This window comes from Erythranthe guttata, chromosome 14 (genome assembly GCF_056151865.1).
Source record: "Erythranthe guttata isolate IM_541 chromosome 14, IM_541, whole genome shotgun sequence".
NCBI lineage: Eukaryota > Viridiplantae > Streptophyta > Magnoliopsida > Lamiales > Phrymaceae > Erythranthe > Erythranthe guttata.
This window is the reverse complement of record NC_142546.1, coordinates 18,895,032-18,916,702: the sequence shown is the minus strand read 5'-3', so window position 1 is coordinate 18,916,702 and position 21,671 is coordinate 18,895,032. Positions and strand designations below refer to the sequence as shown.

At 33.2% G+C, this 21,671-nt stretch overlaps 2 protein-coding genes across 2 annotated transcripts; one reads left to right on the top strand and one right to left on the bottom strand.

Moving 5' to 3' along the window:
- Positions 1–2,357: 2,357 nt before the first annotated feature.
- On the top strand, positions 2,358–12,508 carry LOC105957245 (uncharacterized). The gene is made up of 12 exons (XM_012981175.2): positions 2,358–2,572; positions 2,667–2,766; positions 2,850–2,958; positions 3,743–3,831; positions 4,007–4,063; positions 4,176–4,284; positions 4,367–4,468; positions 4,583–4,647; positions 8,611–8,714; positions 8,795–8,859; positions 9,286–9,340; positions 12,074–12,508. Exons 1-12 carry the CDS (start codon positions 2,515–2,517, stop codon positions 12,232–12,234), a joined length of 1,074 nt encoding a protein of 357 aa, XP_012836629.2. The 5' UTR covers positions 2,358–2,514; the 3' UTR covers positions 12,235–12,508.
- LOC148765366 (uncharacterized) lies at positions 9,646–10,461 on the bottom strand. Its single transcript, XM_088812999.1, has 2 exons — positions 10,083–10,461; positions 9,646–9,962 (listed from the first exon to the last, which is right to left on the bottom strand). Exons 1-2 carry the CDS (start codon positions 10,287–10,289, stop codon positions 9,747–9,749), a joined length of 423 nt encoding a protein of 140 aa, XP_088669125.1. The 5' UTR covers positions 10,290–10,461; the 3' UTR covers positions 9,646–9,746.
- Positions 12,509–21,671: the final 9,163 nt, after the last annotated feature.

Genomic DNA, 21,671 nt, shown 5'->3' with positions numbered 1-21,671 from the left:
TTTTCTATTTTTTTTTTATTTTTATTTATTTATTTTTTTAATTTTTTTTAAATCAATAGGATCAAAAGATGTTGTTCTAGAAAAAAAAAAGGAAAATCAATGAACCCTCGAACCAAGTGGTTCCTAGTGAGAATGCTTCAAATGAATCTGTTGAGCCTGATATCGGAAATGTGATATCAGATCCCGGAAGTACCGAGAATTACATAAGTTATTTCAAAGAAATACAGGATATAAATGAGATTATCATCAATAATATTTTAATTTTTAACATTCTCAATTGATCAATAGATTGTTTACGATGATTATAACATTGGATAATGTTTTGTAATGTTGCAGGTACATCTTGTTGATCTACCAAAATGATGCTGATTATATAGCAAGAGAGGCTGATAAATAAAAGGCAATCATAACAAGCATATATCACAAAATTTCATCCATACACCCTTGCCGACATAAATTGGTATACGACATTAAATGAGAAAAATCGATATGGAGCAAGATTGATAGCTCACCCGAGAAGTTTACACTGCTCATTTAAGTGGGAGCAATGGTGCGCTACACTTTTTTTTTTTTCCATTATAACTTGTTTTGTCCCATTGAATTTTCCGGCAAATGTTTTTAACAAGACAGCTTATGCACACAACTTGGATTCGACTTATGCACTATTTTTCCCTTTTGATCGATTTTGTCTCACTGAGTTTTTCGGCTCAAGGTTTTTAACGAGGCATATCTTGTACTCATCCAATTTACAACCGAGACAAAAATACTTAGTCCAAGAACGAGTATTGTAATATATATATATATATATATATATGAACTAAGTTTTGCATGCTACATGTCTCTCTCTATTGTAAGACTAGCATGACAATGATTTTTATAAATCTTGTATAAATAGCCCCATAAACTAAATGTAAATCATGTACTTTTGTTTTGCAGAAGCTTTCGACCTTCAACATTTTCCCAGAGCTCTCATTCAAATACTTAATTCTCATCTTTCAGCAAGACATATATTATAATTATATATTTTAGGGTAAATTACAATCACACCCCTGAGGTATGGTCAAATTACAAAACCCCCCTCTTGTTTGGGTAATTACAACCACCCCTTCAACTATAAATCTTCTTATACGTCCACCCTTACGGTTTCAAATTTAGTGGAATCTTCGAGATTATATGGAATATTATCACTTTTATACCCATTTTATCCCATTCGAACTCCACATTTTGAATCAAGATAATCATAATATGTGTTCTTTGGCTTGTACATATCAGATTGTGGTGCATCAAAAACTGTATTTTTACACAAAACGAGTATAAACTAGAACATACTTGAGGGGTAGATGTAAGAAAAAAATCACACTTGAGGGGTAGATGTAATTATCCAAACAAGAGCGGTCTTTTCGCAAATTAATCATATCTCAAGGGGTGGTTGTAATTTACCCTATATTTTATCCTATGAGCAGGTGAAAGTCGGATGGATCGGATCGGAATTAGCCTTTTCGGAAAATTTCCAAAAAAAATCGGAAGTACAAAATCAATTCCAATTCCAATTCCAAAAATTTCGGAATCTAAAAATTCATTCCAATTCCAAAAGGCCCGGAAATTTCGGAATTTCGGAAAAAAATCGGAAATCACATAAGCTTTAAAATTTCAAAACGTAGCCGAAATTTTCTAAAATGTTCATAATTTTTCGAAAATAAGAACATCCACGCCGATAAAAGTAAAACTAATAACTACTAAATTTTAGTTTTAAAAATAAATAAAAATAAACTCCAATAAAACTTCTAACAACAATTCATTATGTCAAAATCCTATAACAAGACTTACAGGTGTATTTTTTAGAAAATAAGTATTATATAATATATACTATTTATAGGTGTATTTTTCGGAAAAAAATCGGAATTTTTCGGAATTAATTTCGGAATTAAATCGGATCGGAAATCGGAAATTCCAAATTTATTTTATATAATTCCAATTCCAATCCAAAAAAATCGGAAAATTTCGGAAATCGGAATTTTGGAAGTCGGAATGAAAAAAGTTGTTCCAAAATCGGAACTTTTCGGATCGGAACCGGCGGAAATTGGAAAATCCGTTCCAACTTGCACCCCTATATGAGCTAATAGGATTTATTCTATAACATTTATGTATTTTTTTTTAATTACATTATTATGAAAATTCCGGTAAGGGTAGTTTTTTCATTACAATTAAATCATAACCCAAATCCCACGAAAGGATTGGTGGGCTAAATAAAACATAACATACGGAGGTCGTTGCTATTTTTTTTTAACACGAGGGCTTTTACAGCAATTAGAGATTACAGGAGGTGGTTTGTACTAATAGCTCCCGATAATTGAGTTGTTGGTTAAATCCGCATAGGGAAATAGTTTGGGCGAGAAACAAAATCGCTTATACGATACAACAACGATTTTATCCTCCCCGCCCCGCCCCGCCCCCGTACATGGCGTACTTGTCGCAGAACCACCGTCGTCGTTATTGTGGAGTTGTAGCGTTACCATGGCGGTGCCCCTTTTCAATCTCGCACCTGACATCACCGTCTCACGACTCTGCTTAGGTTTTCGATCTTCATATTCTCTCTCTCTCTCTCTCTCTAAAATTAATTGATTTCCAGTTGTTTATTGTTGATGATGTGTGAATAATTGAATCAGGCACCATGACTTTCGGCGAGCAGAACTCCTTGCCTCAGTCGTTCGAGCTCCTCGACAAAGCCTTCGACTCAGGAATCAATTTCTTCGACTCTGCCGAAATGTAACCCTTCTTTCAACCAACCTTTCTGCTTCTATTCTCTCTCTCTCTATATCTATTTATTTGCTTTTGGGTTTTTGGTGTAGGTATCCTGTTCCACAGCGTTCAGAAACACATGGGAGGAGTGAGGAGTATCTTGGACGTTGGATTCGATCCCGCAATATCCCACGCGATCGCGTTGTACTCGCTACAAAGGTTTCACCAACTTCTTTGTAATTTAATTTATACTTCAGTATACTTTTTAGGGGACATTTTACATAATTAAGTTTCACATGTTGATTTCAACTGATTTTAATGGAGGGTTTTACACTTTAGAATTCTTTTGGTTGTCATGCTATTAATTATCTGCATCAAGTAGAAGCAGTTTCGAACTTAATTTTTTAGTAATCTGTTTTCCTAGAAACTATTTGTCCAGAAATTGATGCCTAACCCTTATTTGAAGATTGAGTTTACCTTAATCTGCAATGGATCATGAATTGGGATTGCCTTAGTTTTTGTGAGTGCGATGATTGTAGCTTGAGGTATTACCGATGAAGCCTTTTCTATCCAAGATAAAGATTGACCCTGTGATTAGTTTAGGTGGGTTTGGTCTGCAATATTCTAGAATTGAACTCAAAACTATGCCCTAAAAGATTACTGTGGTATACTGGGCTCAAGTTTTACTCTTGCTTTTGAAAGCTGCAGGTTCAAAAAACTGTGTTGACTCATTCTGCTATCCCTAAGTACGTTAAAATTCTTGATTTTATTGCTATGAGAAGTGGAAATACAGCTGTTATTTATCCTAATTGGTATACCAATATCAAATTAAACAGAGTCATTGAATAAGGCCCAGACACCCATTAGAACGGGGCCTTGCACAATGATGAGAATGATTACTTGTTCACTAGTTTCTTGGATGAATAGTTCTTTGTTATAGGGTATTATTTCATGATCTATCACTGATTTCTGCTGAAAACCACATTTAATTTGTTGGATATAGGTCAGCGGACCATCAGGGCAAATGACTTGGATCCGGAACGGACCAGAAAGTCTTGATTCCAGGAATATAGCTGAGGCAATTGATAATAGGTCGAGCTGAATATTGCCATTCGTTATATTTAAAGTTCCTTTATCTCTTTGTTCCTGCAACTGATAATATACCCATTGTTATTTGACTCTTGACTGACTTAACTGTAGTCATTGGTTGTGGTTTTCTACCCGATTATCTTATTATGAAAACTAACAGGAGAAGTTCTTTTTTCAGTTTACGGCGCCTACAAAGTGACTACATCGACCTGTATCAAGTTCATTGGCCTGACCGGTATGTATATCATCTCTTTCTTGTAAACCTCCACTCAGTAACAACCAAAATATATATCACTATAAAACTGAGTACTGGATCGCTTTACAACTTGGCAAGGATTCTTTTGCAGCTATGTCCCTATGTTTGGAGAAACAGAGTACGATCAGACGAGGATATATTCTTCCGTCAGTTTTGAGGAACAACTTGCTGCTCTAGACAGAGCTATTGGTGCTGGAAAGGTCTGTGGTCCTGCAAGGTAAGTTTACCTTGATATTTACCAAATTTGATCCTTCTTGTTAATGGGTAAAATATTATCTACAGATAAGATACATCGGCCTAAGTAACGAAACACCATATGGTCTGATGAAGTTCCTACACGTTGCTGAAGGTGACTTTGGGAATGCTAGAACAATCTCTGTGCAGGTGTTGTATGGTCGGACTTTGTTTTAAAAATAGTGAGGCTTCTTTTCCACTCTCTCTCTATCTCTTTGTATAGTTTAATGATAATAAAATGTACATCTATTTCTTTGTTTTCAGAATTGTTACAACCTTCTTTGCCGAAATTTTGATTCCGGGATGGCCGAGTGTTGTCATCATGAGAGGTATCAATTCAGATTTTTGTTTTGCTGATTTAACATAGCATGTGCTTTATTATGCATTACAAGCATGCGAAGTGCAAATACTACTGAATCATGTTGAACTTAACTAAAATAGGCCTTAGAGTTGGCAATAGTCTTCATTTTTTAATGTTGTTTGACTTTCTATGTTCTAGTAAAAAGTAACTGTGTATTTGTGTTGCACCTAAAACAATATAATATACAATAAATCAATTTTAAAGTGAAAATTAGAATAAAAAATATTACTTGACTTTCTAACTTGATGCTTGCTATCATACTTTAGTTTGAAATTCAAATATATTTTCATTTGTTCCAAATAAACATCCTTCATGTGTTGAAGAGTAACTGAAAGCTTTCATTTACTCCAGATAAATATCCTTAAGATATTGATGATTTATTTACAAAAGATATAAGTAAAAAAATGACCTTCCAAAAATTATGCTTATGAAGAAATAAGTAGCCCGTGAAGTTGGTCACAGGAAAGAAAAATGAACATATCACGTGAATAATGTAGATCACTTAGACTGACGGTGTAAAGGTTAAACGTATAGTGAAGAAAGATCTTACAAAATCCACTATACGTTTAGTCTAATACACTTTGGCCTTATTCGGTTGCTGCTATTAAATTCAACTATTGACTAAATAGTAGGAGTTAAATAACATGTTCGGGTGGCAAAATTTAATCTAACTCAGGCAATAACTAGTGAAGCCTACAACTAAATGCTACTATCCAATAAATTAGTAGCTAACATGCCCCTACAATTAATTTTGTAGGTAGTGACCAAAAAGGAGAAAGATGATTATATTTCTACAACACTACAAATTATGATATGATTATTGTTAAATTAGGAATGTTATAGAAAAATCACATGTAATAAGGTTTTAACATTTTTAGTCGTAGATCTGTACAAGGAACCATACATGTTAGTAACTAAAGAAATAATTACCCAATATAAAATTATTTCAATCCAATCTAATCCTATCTAATACGATACATGTCACAGAACGAGGCTGAAGAACTGTTAGAAAATTTACTATACATTTAGTCTATGACACTTGAACTATTAGAAAATTTAACCTACATTTAGTCTAAGACACTTGAACTATTAGAAAATTTATCGTACATTTAGTCTAATACACTTCTCAAATATATATCACTATGTACGTCGTACTTCAATTATCTTACGCACTACCTCACATGCCAATAATTGGTAGCTGCTATTCTCTCTGTTTCAAATAAACTTTTCAAATCAAGTGTCGTTTAGTTCTTGGTCTCTGTCATTAGTTCAAGGTCTCTGTTGTTTAAGGCCTGAGACATTTATTAATAAAGCTAACATGTCTCAGTAAAGCTAATAAATATGAATGATTTTAGGAAAACCCATATAATTTGACTAACATATCCTTTCCACCAACTCTCTCCACTAATTGTTTTCTTTGGTTATGAAGATTAATGTTTGAGAGAATTCTAAAATCACTAGAATAATATAGACCAAATTTCTCCAAAGCGACGAGTAATTGAAACATAAGTATTTTTCAACTATATGTAATGGTGTAACATCATTAGTTAATCAAGAGAAAGTTGAACACAAACGATAAAGATCACATCTAATGAGAGACCTTCATGTAACTAAATTATTTGTTAAACATATCATGAGATTATTTGTCTACTTGAAAATATTTGAAGGATAATTTTGTATGTGCTTAATTATATCTGTTGCTCATTTCCTTCTGTCTCACTCACTCCTCCCCAACAAAGAAATAATTAGAAAATATAATAATATTGAGAATCTATAAATTTCCTTATAACCTTTTCATTTTCTTGATAATCCCGTGAATGTTGTTATTCTAACACTTCAATGTATGATGCATAACTAACTAGGAATCGTAATTTTTAAGAGTGAATCATTTCGGTACATGATTTCTTTTATGAATGTCATATTGTACCTGATTTTCCACAAACTTATGACTGCCGTTTAGTTTTGGTTGTAAATGTTACATACTCAATGACCTTAAATTAGCTTTTCAACATACATGCAGTGTATCGATATAACTATGCCCTTATCTGATATGGTTCCAATTTTTATATAATTTTTTGTTTAGTAAAATTAAATTCGTTAGGTTTTTAATGTAGATTTAGATGCCCTAATTGTGTAGCTCCATATTTTCTTAACATTGTTTTTGGCAACTGAGCATAATTTTAAGGTTTGTTTACTAATTGAGATGAATATCTGATTTAAGTTTCAAATGGAGCGTTGTAATTAGTTATGATTTAAAGGGTTTTATCCATCACTGTAAGAAAATTCGGACAGAATTAAATTGGATCATTTCATTATGTACCAACATTGTAAAAACTCATGTATCACTTTGAGAGTTGTAGATAAACTCGAGTACCAATTTTGTTATAGTTTTAATAACATCTTATTTTTCATTTTAAACATGTCATTTTTGTTTTTTTTTGTTTTTTTGCTGTCAAATCATCTCTGTTTCCTTTTCATCTAGAATTATGATATGAATATGGTAGTCGGTGGAGATATGGAATATAATTCTCTGTTACAAATCCTCTATATGCCTATAAAATATGACTGGAGACCTCTCAAGATCTAGTTTCATGTATAACTCATTGCATTTGAAATTAAGGTACTCAAAGAGTCACGACAAAAAGGCAAAGAAATCACTTTAAACTTTAAAGAAGAGAAAAGGACGCGTCGTTTTATATGTCAACTTCACTATTAAAAACAAAAACTGATGAAGTCCAAATATTCCTCTTTTGTGACAACGTGGTACTTATTAACTAGGATAAAGTATTACAAAAGTTCTGAGAAACTTTTTGAGTTATTCATACTTTCAGAATATTATAGACATAGACAACTACAGAGTGGTGTGAGTATATATATATACACACATATATATGTATATTTCTCTGTAGGTTGAGCTATATGATGTATTAATGTATAGTAACAGAAACAGGCCAAGGGTCGAGATCACGTTAACCAAAACTTCAGAAAGAAAAAAGATCTAGTTAACCAATATTTTGTAAAGATAAGATTTTTAAAGGACTTGGATATAGAAATAACTATGGATTGATTAGGTAGGAAATTCTGTCGGAGTTAAGTGGAACTTCAATTTACTTAAACGCCATTAAGAGCTATCCTTTCATATTTTGAAATTTAGTCCATAATCCAAAGAAAATTCTTGAGCCATTTAGAAGTACAGAATATAGAAATAGATGTACATATAATCTTAGATTTTTATATTCTTACTATATACCATTTCACTAATTATAATGTAAACATGTATTATAAAATCTGAATCAGAGTCCATGCAGTCCCTTAGTTTGTCAGTCCTTATTCGAGTCAACTACTTTGCGCCTTTTGTATACGGTTATACGAGTATGATGCTTACTTTGTCACCAATATTTTTTAGGTTGTATATGTTTCTTGGACTTGTGTGTGAGACATACTCCCTTGATGTTTTACTTCTTGCTGGTCTTGGATCTGATTATCTTTACGCATGAAAATAATTGATTCGGTCATTGTGGCCAGACTCGGAATTTATCACCGACTCTCCATAGAGCCCTCTTATCTTTTTCATGACATTTCTACCCCCCTCGTTCAATTATTTTAACTTCATTGAATTCTTTTTGTGTTCGACAATCCCCTCCTCCTTACACTTTGTTTCAAAAAGTAACTATAAGAGGACAAATTTAGTCCTGTTGAATCAAATGACTTCTAGTGAATTTTAAATTTCTTAGTTGGAGTGTGTGTAATTATTTGCTTTGCCAACCCCGCATAGCCATATTCTTATTCCTCAACTTACGAGGCTTATCTTTTTTTCCTTTTTTTTTTAGTTAAAGGTGAAGTAATCTCTGTTATTTTTAATTTTATAATTTTAAAATAGTTGATCAGTAGTTTAGCCATCAATGGTGACGTTTTTTTGATTTTTGTCCAGGGTTAGCTTATTGGCTTACAGCCCTTTGGCGATGGGCATCCTTACTGGGAAGTATCTGTCAGTTGGTAGAGGTCCAGATAATGCTCGGTTGAATCTCTTCAAAGGTCTTTTATCCATCTTTTTTCTTGGAAATAACAACCGCCACTTGAAAATTCACGGGACTGTTTGGTTGTTTGTCTTTCAGGGAGGTATGCTGAAGGGGAGTCAAGATACAACCTATCAAATGGTATCATTAGAAAAGCCACTGAAGTAAGAATAATCTAATTATTCTTTTCAACATTTTACTTGATTGTACTGCAGAGTGCATCCGGCAATTAAGCTGGATGCCAAAAAAAACATTATAATTAGTAACTGTAAATGGTTCCCTTTTATCGACCGTGTAAAAATGCCACTTGGAATTCACACACACTCAGATTTTGGTCATCTTACTTCATAGATGAACATTAGTGCCACATTGGTAAAGTTTTCTTCAATGGAACTTCTGTTGTATTTTTCTGTAATAATATAACCATTTCGCAATTGTTCTGGAAAAAGTCCAAATGAAATATTAGAGATACTGCATGATTCTATACAGGAGCAATATACTAATCCTCATTCTTGGATGTGCTGCTGAACTGCACGTGACAAGAGTTTAATACATATTCGCTAATTGGTACTTCTAATTATGTGTTGCAGTTATACGTCTCCATCGCAGAAAAACATGGTGTTCATCCTGTATCTCTCGCAATCGGTAAGCAAGTTGTTTAGCTTATTTACATTGTGACAAGGAGTTATCATGCATGTTATATGGTACTTGTATGAGTATTTCTATTGCATGACATCCACTTTAAATATCTGGGCATCAATTATCATTGTAGTCATTTATTGTGTTCCTTAGTGAAACTTGCGTTTTCCCCTTTTTCCTCGATGGAGAATTGACCTTTACCAATTCTGGAGATCATTGAGATTTAATTTGCAACCGACTGAGTTACTTCTTAATTTGATTTCTTGCAATAATTTAGATAGATAAGAAAAACAGTTACATGAACATCACGGTAAACAAGGCAATGGAATGCCCAAGTTTCAACTGGTTCAATACTTATTTAGGTAAACGCAACAGATTATTCAACCCGATAAAATAAAATAAAATCCTAGATTCACTGTGACCCAGAGCCAATCTCTTCCTCCTTTTTTGCGCTGCTTTCTGGCAACAGATTTCGATGACGGTTAGGCATAACCCCCCCACCAGCAATCGTGACACCCTTGAAGAGCTTGTTCAATTCCTCATCCTTTGTCACTGCAGCCGTTATTGCCTTCGGTGTAATTCGAGTCTTGTTCGTCTCCTTTACTTCATTCCCTGCAACCTCTAAAACCTAAACCAAGAAATCAGGAACTTACTAAAAAAAAGAAAAAACCAAATCACAAAATTAGAGCAAAAATTTATGAACTGGACCAAATTTGGAAAAACAGTAATTGTAAATAAAAAAGAATACCTCGGCTGCGAGGTACTCGAGAACCGCTGCTAGGTAAGCAGGGGCTCCAGCACCGATACGGCTAGCATATCTTCCGGCCTTGAGTAACCGGCAAATTCTCCCAACAGGGAATTCAAGGCCAGCCTTTGCAGAGTGAGAAACCTTTGACTTCTTGCCTCTACCATTGTTTGTGTTGGTCTTGGTTGAGGCTGCGGTGTTGGAACTCATTTTTCGATTTGTGTTTAGGGTTTCAAAAATTCAATAAATGTGAGTGCATTGATTTTTAGAGATGAAACGGCTGATTGTGGGGATGGGGTTTATATAGAAACTATTAGTGGGGATTGGTGAATTCTGATTGGTTGACTCGACGTGGCCGAGGGAGGAGTCACCTTTTACCCCTGAGTGGACTCCAGCTCATTCTCGATTTACTTTTTAGTTTTTACACTGTGTGTGTGTGTGTATATATATGTGTGTGTATTTTTTAGTTTGATAGCCCAATTTATATCATTTAATCCACTCAATCATATAGAATTTTCACAAAATGAGAATGTGAAAGGGACAATTATAGTTTACATGGTAAATTGTGAGTAATTTGCAAGTAGTATAAATAATCATATTTTGGATATAACTTTAAAGAATTCAATTTAGGCTATTTTAGTTAAATGTTATAAATATGTATTTATTTTATGTTCTTTTCTGCTAAAAATCCTTTTAAAAAAAATCGGGGGCGCCGACCCCACCCTAATTGGAAATCCTGGCTCTGCTACTGGACGAGTCCTAGACTGCGTGTGAGGCCAATTAATTAAAGGAGGAAAAAGAAAACATTTTGATTCTTAAATTTGGGGAACCATTTCAGTCATTGAGGAATAGAAGGCTGAAAATACTTGCCTGGTCATTTTCCCCCAATTTATTTTTACTCTCTAGAGATGGAAACTTGTCTGTCACTTGCACTTTTGGGATATGGTATTTTTTTCTATCTATCACACTGTTTGAACGATGGATAAATCGCACAGCGCACCTGCCTCTCCTGAATTTAGGTTTAATAACACTTTGATTAGACCTCCTCGAGTTTGTGTAATCATACCTATCTTCCTTGGTGATAAATTTTTACCTTTACGAAAATATTTCTTTTATTTTGCTGTGTGAATTACACCATCCCTCCCTCTAAACTAGATATAATTCAGATCTTTTAAGGACATTGAGAGTCGTTGTATTATATGTTTGATTGCTCTTTGATTAATTTATAGAGACCGATGATTTACTGTTGGCCCTGCTATATAGTCATCAATTTGTTTGATAAGGAATCAGTCCAAGGGGGTTTGATGTGGTATCGACTGTATTGATGCTTCTTATAAATGGAATGATATTTTATTGCATTCATAGAGTGCATCTAGAAATGTGAAAAAAAGAAAAGAAAATAATAACAATTTCCGAGACATGCTAGTGTGCTACTAAATGTATACAAGCATATGCACACATGCAATGCAACCCTATCACATATAATCGCATCCTTCCGAACAAACGGGCCTATATTGATGAGTATGTTTTTATTCTTGTATATGCATTTTGTAGAATAAAGTACGAATTAGTTTGCATTCCAAACTTGTATTTTTCTTTAACTATCACTTTTAAGTTACTTTTTACTAGATGTGCTAACAACTGAAAGATTCTGCGGTAATAAGCTTGAGTTTGGGATGTCTGATATATCGGCACAGTGCTCTTGGCCGTAATTTTATGTTCTATGTACAATCGGAGTTAACATGCTGTTCCAATATGTTGAATTGTAATGATGTTCTGAATAAGGTTGCCAATTAGCAGAAAATTAGCTATTGTACGTATTTTATTATCATGTACTGATTCATTGTGCTGGATGGAACATTCGTCTTGGCGTATATTACTGCACAGCATGCCAATATTTTCTTGCCGACAATTTTGTTGTAGGGTTGTCAAATGATATGCATATCCTTGTTTCTCTATAATCCCGCACTAATTTTTTCAAAGTATTTGGGCAGCTTTTGTTTTGAGGCACCCTCTTGTGGCGAGTGCTGTTTTTGGAGCAACGAAACTATGGCAGCTCGAAGAGGTACTCAATGGTTGCAAGGTCCACCTATCTCCAGAAATAGTTGCAGAAATCGATGAGGTTCATTCTGCATTTCCCAATCCCTGTCCCTAACAAACATTAAACACCTGATCAAGTAAACTGAAGCGTCTTCATTATCTCGTGTGACGAAAATTTTGATTTTAATTTGTCATGCAGAGAATGATTCAGATTGATTGTATAAACTGGATTTTTTCAAGTCTAGACGAGTTTCTATAAAAATCCACATAACTGTAATTGCACGAACATAGTGGATGCTTTAGTCATTGCTGATAGTAAGTCACTTGTGTGTCTATGTCTTTCTGTTACAATCATTCCTATGGATACAACAGCATTTTTCTTTTCGAAATCCATGTGTTTTTATCTATATAGATACGTTGGTGTATATATCATTATATATAACTAGAAGAAGTATTGAAATTCTTGTAGTTGCATATAATTATCCTAATCGAACGTTGTTAGATTTGCATGAGAATCGCTCGTGCATGTTGAGCGAAGCTAGCAGTGTGAACGGTGGATGTTATTCCATAATGGCTGCATCTTCGTTTCGTGGACCACAAAAAAAACACTTGGTAGAGTGATAGTTGCTTGTGATTGCAAGTTGTAAAATCTCTCTCTCCAGTAGCAACCAGCAAGACTACAGTTTTCATGTATTGAATTGAGCTGTATTGGGCCACTAAGAACCAACATGTCTGCTCTTATGAGTTCATTGCATTTCCTTAACAAAAAGTTTATGGCTGCGGTTATATGCAAGACTAATTCCACTTGTGCAAGACCAAATTAATTTTTTAATGTATAAATACTATAATACCCTTACTTGTTAAAAAAATAGAAAATTCCAATTGTGCAATACCAAAAACTCAAAAACAAAAAAAAATCCTATCACAAAACCACAAGACCAACTCTCATCTTTTCCATCAAAACCTTTCTCCTTCCTCATCTACAAACCCACAAAACTTAAACATTCAAAATCATCAAAACTCAACAAATCTTACAAAGATGGTAAGTAGGGAGTCAGAAGACATCAAAATAGAAGAATCTACGGTGGAAAAATCCAAGAAAATATGCATTTATGTGTTTTTTTAGCTAGAATATCGTTTTTTCCAAAAAAAATCCCGAGCAGACGCAGTCGACATGTACATGTCGAATTTTATAGGCAAAAATCGACATTGAGATGTCGATTTGTTTAGTACAAAATCGACACCTTAGTGTCGAAATTTAACTGTTAGCAAAGTAGTCCAAATATACTAAATTTCGACATTAAGGTGTCGAATTTACGGACATATATTCGACACCTTAATGTCGAAATTTAGTTGATTCATATTTAAAAAAAAAAAAAAAAAAATCCCGCGCACACACAGTCGACATGTACATGTCGAATTTTATAGATAAAAATCGACATTGAGATGTCGATTTTGGAGTAAAGTATCGACACCTTAGTGTCGAAATTTAACTATTAACAAATTAGTCCAAATTTACTAAATTTCGACATTAATGTGTCGATTTTATGGACATATATTCGACACCTTAATGTCGAAATTTAGTTGGTTCATATTTTTTTATTATTTGTTATTTGGTCTTGCATGAGCAAACAAAAGCCATTTAATTTATGGGTATATTTGTCATTTCATCTTAATAAAATGGAATCTTTTGGAATGTTTCTTTAATTTGGTCTTGCACAAGTGAAATTAGTATTGCATATAGCCGCAGCCAAAGTTTATATGTTATTTTAAGAAGCCAGCCCCCACCCGAGAAGTAAAAATTAAAGCCAAAAAAAGAAAAGAAAAAAAGATGGCATTCTCGGAAGCTCATCATCATGTAACTCGCTCATGGGTTCTGCGATTTTTTTTTTTTTTAAGTGAAATGACATAAATACCCATTTATGAATAGACGTATATGCATTTTTTTTTTGTTTTTTACAGGTTATTTGACAAAACACCTTCGTTGAACTTCAGCTTCATGATAAATCTATTTTTTAATAGATATAATTTTATAAACCCAATTGACTATAATTATCCAAAATACCCTTATGTAATATTGTTGAAAGTTACAATATTATATTATCATAGAAAATTAATTATTTTTGTTGTAAATATATAAATCCCTCTAATTTCTCCCCATCTCACGCCATATCAATTTCTGTTTTTACTTTTTTTTTTTTTTTTTTTAATGGATTTCTTTATTGGGTTAATCACAAAAAAACCCATGACAAGGGCACTTAATTAAAAGAGAGATATCCAACTTTTTTGTCTTTCAAATAATTCCAGTGCATTCAAACTTATTTGCAAATAAGGAAAATCCTTTTATATATACCAAAATCACCCCCAATTCATTGAAACCCAATTCAACTCCACTTTCATAATTTACACCCTAATTTAGCCCAATTTCATCAATTAACCAATTTTAACCCTAATTTCAATTTTGACCCTCCACCACCGGAGACCGCCGGTCGCCGCCGTTGACCGCCAGTCTCTGGCGTTGACTTTTTTTTTTCTGACGGTCAACTGCCGTTGACCGCCGGGTCTCCGACGTTGACTTTTTTTTTTTTTTATAATTTTTTTTTTCTTAAAAAAATATTTTAATTAATATTACTGTCTTGGCTGCTAAACTACTGTCGCCAACAGTTATTTAACTGTCGGAGACAGTAATTTAACAGTTAATTGACTTTTTTTTTTCTTCAAAAATATTTTAATTAATATTATTGTCTTTGCTGCTAAATTACTGTCTCGAGCAGTTATTTAACTGTCGGAGAAAGTAATTTAACTGTTAATTGATTTTTTTATTCTTAAAAAAAATATTTTTAATTAATATTACTGTATTCGTTGCTAAATTAGTGTCTCCAGCAGTTATTTAACTGTCGGAGACATAATTTAACTATTAATTGACTTTTTTTTTTGAATTTTTTTCTTAAAAAAAATTATTTTAATTAATATTACTGCATTGGCTGCTAAATTACTGTCTCCAACAGTAATTTAACTGTCCTAGACAATAATATTAATAATACTACTGTTCGGGAAAATAATATTCATTACTGTCTGAGACAGTAATTTAGTAGTCAATACAGTAATATTAATTAAAATATTTTTTTCTAAGTAAAAAAAAATCAAAACGCCGGAGACCGGCGGTCAACAGTGGTTGACCGACCGGAAAAACATTTCAGGAAAAAAAAAATTTTAAAAAGAAAAGAAAAAGTCAACGTCGGTTTCTTGCGGTCAACGCCGGAATCTGGCCGGAAAAAAAAATTCAGAAAAAAAAATTATTTTCTGAAAACAAAAATTATTTTGGGGGTTAATGTGATATATTTGTTTAAATTCGAGGTGAATGTATAATATTAAGAAAGTTAAAGCATAATGGATGAAATTGATAATTGAGAGACTGTTTTTTTTTGTGGACCATGTGCATTTAAGTCCCATGTGGTGAGCTTTTTGCCATTCGCCCTTCTTTATTGCAAGTTAAAAGAAAAATTGGTTATTTTTTATTTTTTAATTTTGTTACTTTTTTTATGTTTGGTTTTTTATTTTAATTTTTTTATTCTTATTTATAATTTTCATGTTTTTTATTTTGATTTAAAAAAAATTGTTTTATTTTTATTTTCGTTTTTTTAGTGGTTTTTATTTTTTCTTACTTTTGATTTTTTCTAAATGGTTTTTTTTCGATTTTTTTCCAGTTTTTTTTTTGAATAAAAAAATATTTTGTTTAATTAATGTTTTATTAATTATTTTTTTCAATTAATATTTCATTTTTAATATTTAAAAAAAATCCAGCAGATTTATCAAAGTAAAATCCACTATACACTTTTTGAAATCCACTATAAACTTATCAAAATCCACTAATTTTTTTTTTGAAATCCAGTATAAATTTATCGAAATTCATTATAAATTTGTTGAAATCCACTATAAATTTATCGAAATCCACTATAAATTTATCGAAATTTATTACAAATTTATCAAAATCCATTACAAATTAGTCAAAGACCGTGTATAGTGGGATTCCACTTTGATAAACCTGCTTGATATTTTTTTAATTAGAAAACAAAAAAAAAAAAAAAATTAAACAAAACATTTTTTGTTAAAAGAAAACTAGAAAAGAAAATCAAAAAGACCATTTTAAAAAAATCGAAATTAAGGAAAAAAGACCATTAAAAAACAAAATTAAATTAAGACCATTGTTTTTAATCATAATGAAGAATGGGAAAAATATAAATAATAAAAAATAATTTAAAAAATAAAAAACCGAAAAAATAAAACAAAATTAAAAATTAAAAAATTAATCATTTTTTGTTTTAATCGAAATAAAGAAAACCATTAAAAAATCAAAAAGAAAAGGAAAAACAAAAACTGCGTGAGATAGGGAGAAATTAGAAGGATTTGCATATTTAAAAAAGTAATTGATTTTCCATAATAATTGATATAAGGGTGTAGTTGTGAAACTTAATCAATTTTTTTTGTCAAAAAAAAAAGAAATCTGAATTTTTTTTGGGACTGATTGTAACTACACATATCTAAAGAGGGGATTTGTCAAATTTTCCTTTTTTTTAAATCATAACTTATGACCAAATTGGAATATTTATAATTCCTTCAAAATCATAATCATCATCTTTCCCTCTCTAGTGTCACCAAAATCCGTTTAGCCTCCAACTTTCTTTCTCTAGACTTTCTCCTTTCTAAAAATCCTGATTTTAAGATCATTTGAAGGTTTGAAGGTTCTCTTGAAGATTTGAAGCATGGTCAGTCCCATGTCCAGAGAGGCCTTAGGCGACATAAAAATGAGGCTTGTGTACTTTTTATGTTTCCGTAAAAATATTTTATCCCATTCATCGATCCAAATATTGAACAATAAAATTGGAAATGCATACATATATTCGTAAATTCAACATTTGAAGGTATTCAATTCAAATAGAGCTCTCGTAATCATTAATCAAACTCGTAAATTAAGCTTATCCATATTATTTTTGTCAAAGTGTATAAAATAAATAATCCTCAATTAGCCTTTTAGTTCATACATTCGAAAAATAAGTATATATATTTCTTTCAAATAATCTAATACCCCAACTACATGTTTAGTCTCTATCTCAATTCTCAACATTTTAACTTCCAAAAAAATTATTTTTCCTTAATGTCAAAATATAGTATCTATCTCAATTCTCAACATTCTAAATTCCAAAATATTTCTTCTTTCATAATGTCAGAACCAAATATCATGTTTCAAATCTCACACACAATTCTTCAAAGTTTTATTTGCAACAAGTTTCCACTTCTTCAAATCTCACAAGAAATAAGGGTGTTTTCAAACGTTAAAGAACTTTGAGATCTTATTCCAACGAAATAAGAGTTCACATTGATAATTTTAAGGAGTAATTAACGAGTTATTCAACTGCGAAAATCTATTTTTTTTTTTCAATTGAACTTTTAAGAGACCATTTAATTAAATAATATTTACAAAAAATAATAAAAAAATATCTAAAAATAGGAGGCCCTAAATAATCATCAAAGTTCGAAGCCCCAGACGGGTTGCTTCTCACGCCTATAGCTAGGGCCGACCATAATATGGAGTGTCGGCCCTGGCCAAGGGCGCGTTTGGCCTATGCCTATGTGCCCATGGTCTATTTCTCTAGTGGACATAAAAAAAGAAATACTATATTTATGTACGTATGTATTTTTTTTTAGATGTATTTATGTATGTATTTCAGTTTTGCTTTTTCTTGTGCAATTACTTCAACAACAACTTGGGCAATGACTTCAAAATTGGTGATATATTCTCTGCTTTTGGGCCCCAAAATTTTCTCTCCAAAGTAAATCTTCAATTTCCAAGATTGGCTGTTCTTGGAAATAATTGGCTGCTCTCATCAATCTTTTATTCCACTTTCGACTTCAAAGCATGCAATTGAATTGAAGAGAAAATATCCGATCTTTTCGACATAGAAAAATAAGGGTTTTTGGGCAAAAGATTTCGCATAGATATATAAGTGTTTTTGAGAATTTATTCGAATTTTGCATATAAACAAAAGGGTTTTTGTGCAAAAAAATCGAGCTTCTACGCTTGCGATACTTCTTGAAATGTTTTGGTCATCTGTCTTGACTAATTTTATTGGTAATTCATTATTTATCAAAAAATTATGTTGATTTTGATAATTTGATGATTGGATGATGAAACTATATATAGTTTCTCATTTATGGACTTCAAAAATATTAATATGATGATAAAATGTGTTTATTTGTCGAGATGATGTCGAATTTGTCATTGAATTTCTATTGTATGTCTTTTTTTTAGTTTCGTTATTTTTTGGGTTAGAATACTCATTTTTCTTTCTTTGGGGTTTTGTCCTTAAGAAAATTTTAACGAGGCACAACGAATAATCGCCCATTTTTTGAAAAATCTTTAATAGCGAAATTATATATTAGATATAAAATTTTACGTTTCATTATTCTTATACATGTTTAAAGCATATGAATTAAATACCGTAAGAAAAAGAAAGGAGCACATTTTTTTTAGGCGAAAAAAAAATCGGCGTTACAACGCGTATTTTGACTTGTAAAGTCGACGTTGTGTCTCCGATTTGGTTAACAAAAAGCGGCATTATGACGCCGATTTTCGTGTACAAAATCGGTCTGAGTAAACTGATTTGGGAAACCAACGAAAATACACAAAAAAATCAATTTCAATCTCATTTTTTTTTTCAAAATCGGCTAAAGCATTGCAACCCAACAAGAAGTAAGCATAGATTAATGTTCATCCGCGCATATTTATCAAGAATCGATGATCGATTAATGTTTTCGAATTTACAAACAAAAGTTAAATAAAATTGACTTATTTGTTGGTGGTGGTGCGGTGGGTGGGTCGCTGGTCATCGCCGGCGCGGTGGAAGTCTTGCTGGTCGGCGTCGCGGCGGTCTGACGGCGGCAGTCGTGAGTTTTTTTTTTTTTTTTTTTTTTTTTTTTTTGTTTTTCTTTTTGGTCTTAACAAATTAAAAATAGGGTTTGTTTGTATTTGGGTATTATTTATTGATAAGGGCATATTCGTCCTCTTTAGTTTTGATTTAATAAAATTAGATTAATATACGGGCTTGAACTAATAAACCCTTTTATGTGGGTTTGAACTAATACAAAAATAGGTTTGTATATATCCGCCGCCTTTTTTTTTTTTATTTTCGCCCTAGGCCTCCAAACAATCGGGACCCGCCCTGATGATATGAAGATACCGGAGGTAGTTGTTGGAGTCTAGCGGCAGTCCACGAAAAAGATACACAATGTCCGATGTTTTACAGTGAAGCTCCACCGACATTTTTTGGCAAGTCTTTTCGTAGGATCTTTCCGACGACCCTAGATCCTTTTTGAAAAAAATATAATTATGGCAATTAGGGATTTTTTCTGCGGCTTAAAAAATATAAGGCCCTTAATCAGCTTTAACTAGTTACAATTAGGAAACATACTGATTATTGATTCATATGTTGGTTCAGTTGGTTGTTTTAATATTACCTGTTGATCTTGAACGATTTATTATGCCACAACCCCAATCCATCAAGTACCGGCTCGAGTTGTTGCCACTCGGATCGCCCGCATTGGTGCCTCATGTTGAGTGGAGATTTTACACTTATATTCTCGTACGAGGATTTTTGTTGATTTTATTGATTATATGGTGATTAAAGACTTGATTATTGTGTTTTAGGTACAAATTTGAAGAATCAAACTTTTGGAGGTCAAAACGATAAAAAAAAAACGGATAAAGAATGGGCCGAAGTACACCAAGAAGGCTTCGGATGACTGTCTGGAAAAATAATTGGAATCTTCAGACGGCCGTTCGGATTGAGAAGAAATCAACGGTGATGCACGCATTTTGAGACGACCGTCTCAATTATGCCTTGAAAGGGGAGACTGCCGTCCGAGGCGTTGAAGAGGAGAATCTATGTACGCCATTTGAGACGGCCGTTCGAACCTACGTTCTACAATGGAAGGAAAATTTATCCACATAAGGAATCTCCTGCCCTTTTACCCAGTCTTGACCACTATATAAGAAGAATTGATCTGCACGAAAATAACGATCCAATTACACAATCTCAGAGCAACGAGCAAAGCGCGGAGACTAAAAAAATTAAATCAAACATAGTTTTAATTTCTTCGGTTATGAATTATATTTTTCGTTCCATAATAAAAATGAGTAGCTAAACTCCTTAATTCTACGATTTTATTCGAACCCTATGTGGAATTTGTGAACCATTTTTCATGATTTTATGGAAGTATTAGTTCTGGATTACTTCTTCTACTCGTTCTATTAAGTGCATAAAACTGGCCACTCTAAGTGTTTTATTGTTATTGTTGAATTTGAATCGGAAGGTCGGTTTAATAATTAAAATTATGGTAAAAGACACTTTGTTATGTTATCATAGGAATATAGTTACACTCTTAGTTAGTTGTTACCCCCTTAGTCGGTGACATCGACTATGGCCGAGAAACGGTGCCAAGCAAGGGTTGGCACAAGACAGCCACACAATCGGCCAATGAGTGGTTGAATGTTGGGCAAGCATTTGGGGTGTTTGTCCGAGAAAGTAAGAAATGACTTGATTCAAGGGTGAACGGTGATCGTAAGTACTTGTGGCTGGCACGGGCGTTGCTCGACAGCCAATGCGGACAAGCGTGGGCAGTAATCGGCATGCGACCGAGTACTTAGGAAAACGAGCGTTAGGAGGAAATCGACCATGACTTGATAAGTGTGGGCAAATTGGCACGACGGGTTGGCAAGTCAAGGAAGACAGCCCGATAAGCGGGGTGCTCTAATGACCGTGTGGGCAAAGAATTGGCTAGTGATTGGCAAGTCAAGCAAAGTGTGCGGGTAAGGCAAGGCAGATGAGCTGCCTAGCAATCGACCGGGCTATTTTGGCTGTTTGGTGCGCGCGCGCGTGCTCAAGCAAGGCAGATCACGACAAGCGACTATGAGGACGGTTTTGAGGGAAGTTGCGGAGCGGTTGAGGCCTGGAAAGCATACAGAATTGCCCCTTATTACTTGTAATAGTTAGCCAAATGTCAAGTATGTGTGCCGCAAAGTATCCTGGTAGTTTAATGTGTAAACTACTATCTTCCTTGTATTTATTTGGCAATGAGTGCATAAATCCGCCCCATGTGCATTAAAGAGTTTAGATTGCAATTGTGGGCATTCTGAGTGAGTATTTTGTGTGTGCACCTTAGTCTTCTTTGTATTCTTTGTGGGAAATATAAAGGTTGGGCAGTGCCCGTAAACGTACTTGTGTGTTGTTTTCCGCTGCATACTTTTGTTCGTGTTTACATTGGCTTAAAAGACATTGTATTTGTGCATTTGTGCGAAGAGAATTCGAGAGGAAGGCTGACTGATTTGGTGGGAATGAGGCCGCACAAGCGAAAATTTCTTGAGGAAAGAAACCCATGTGACAATAGCCATGATTGAGACTTGTGCTTATTGTTTTGTTCTAGATTGAATTGCTTAGGAATACATCGATTTAGTCATGAATAATAGAATTATAATACACGCGGCAGTGGGTTATG

What these genes read in the sequence shown, in the direction of transcription:
- LOC105957245 (XM_012981175.2), top strand. Translation starts at nt 2,515, where the DNA reads ATGGCGGTGCCCCTTTTCAATCTCGCACCTGACATCACCGTCTCACGA. An exon ending in GCGTTGTACTCGCTACAAAG is followed by an intron (nt 2,959 to 3,742) that starts GTTTCACCAACT and finishes TGTTGGATATAG; the next exon opens with GTCAGCGGACCATCAGGGCA. An exon ending in CTAGAACAATCTCTGTGCAG is followed by an intron (nt 4,469 to 4,582) that starts GTGTTGTATGGT and finishes CTTTGTTTTCAG; the next exon opens with AATTGTTACAACCTTCTTTG.
- LOC148765366 (XM_088812999.1), bottom strand. Translation starts at nt 10,289, where the DNA reads ATGAGTTCCAACACCGCAGCCTCAACCAAGACCAACACAAACAATGGT. An exon ending in TCGAGTACCTCGCAGCCGAG is followed by an intron (nt 9,963 to 10,082) that starts GTATTCTTTTTT and finishes TTCTTGGTTTAG; the next exon opens with GTTTTAGAGGTTGCAGGGAA.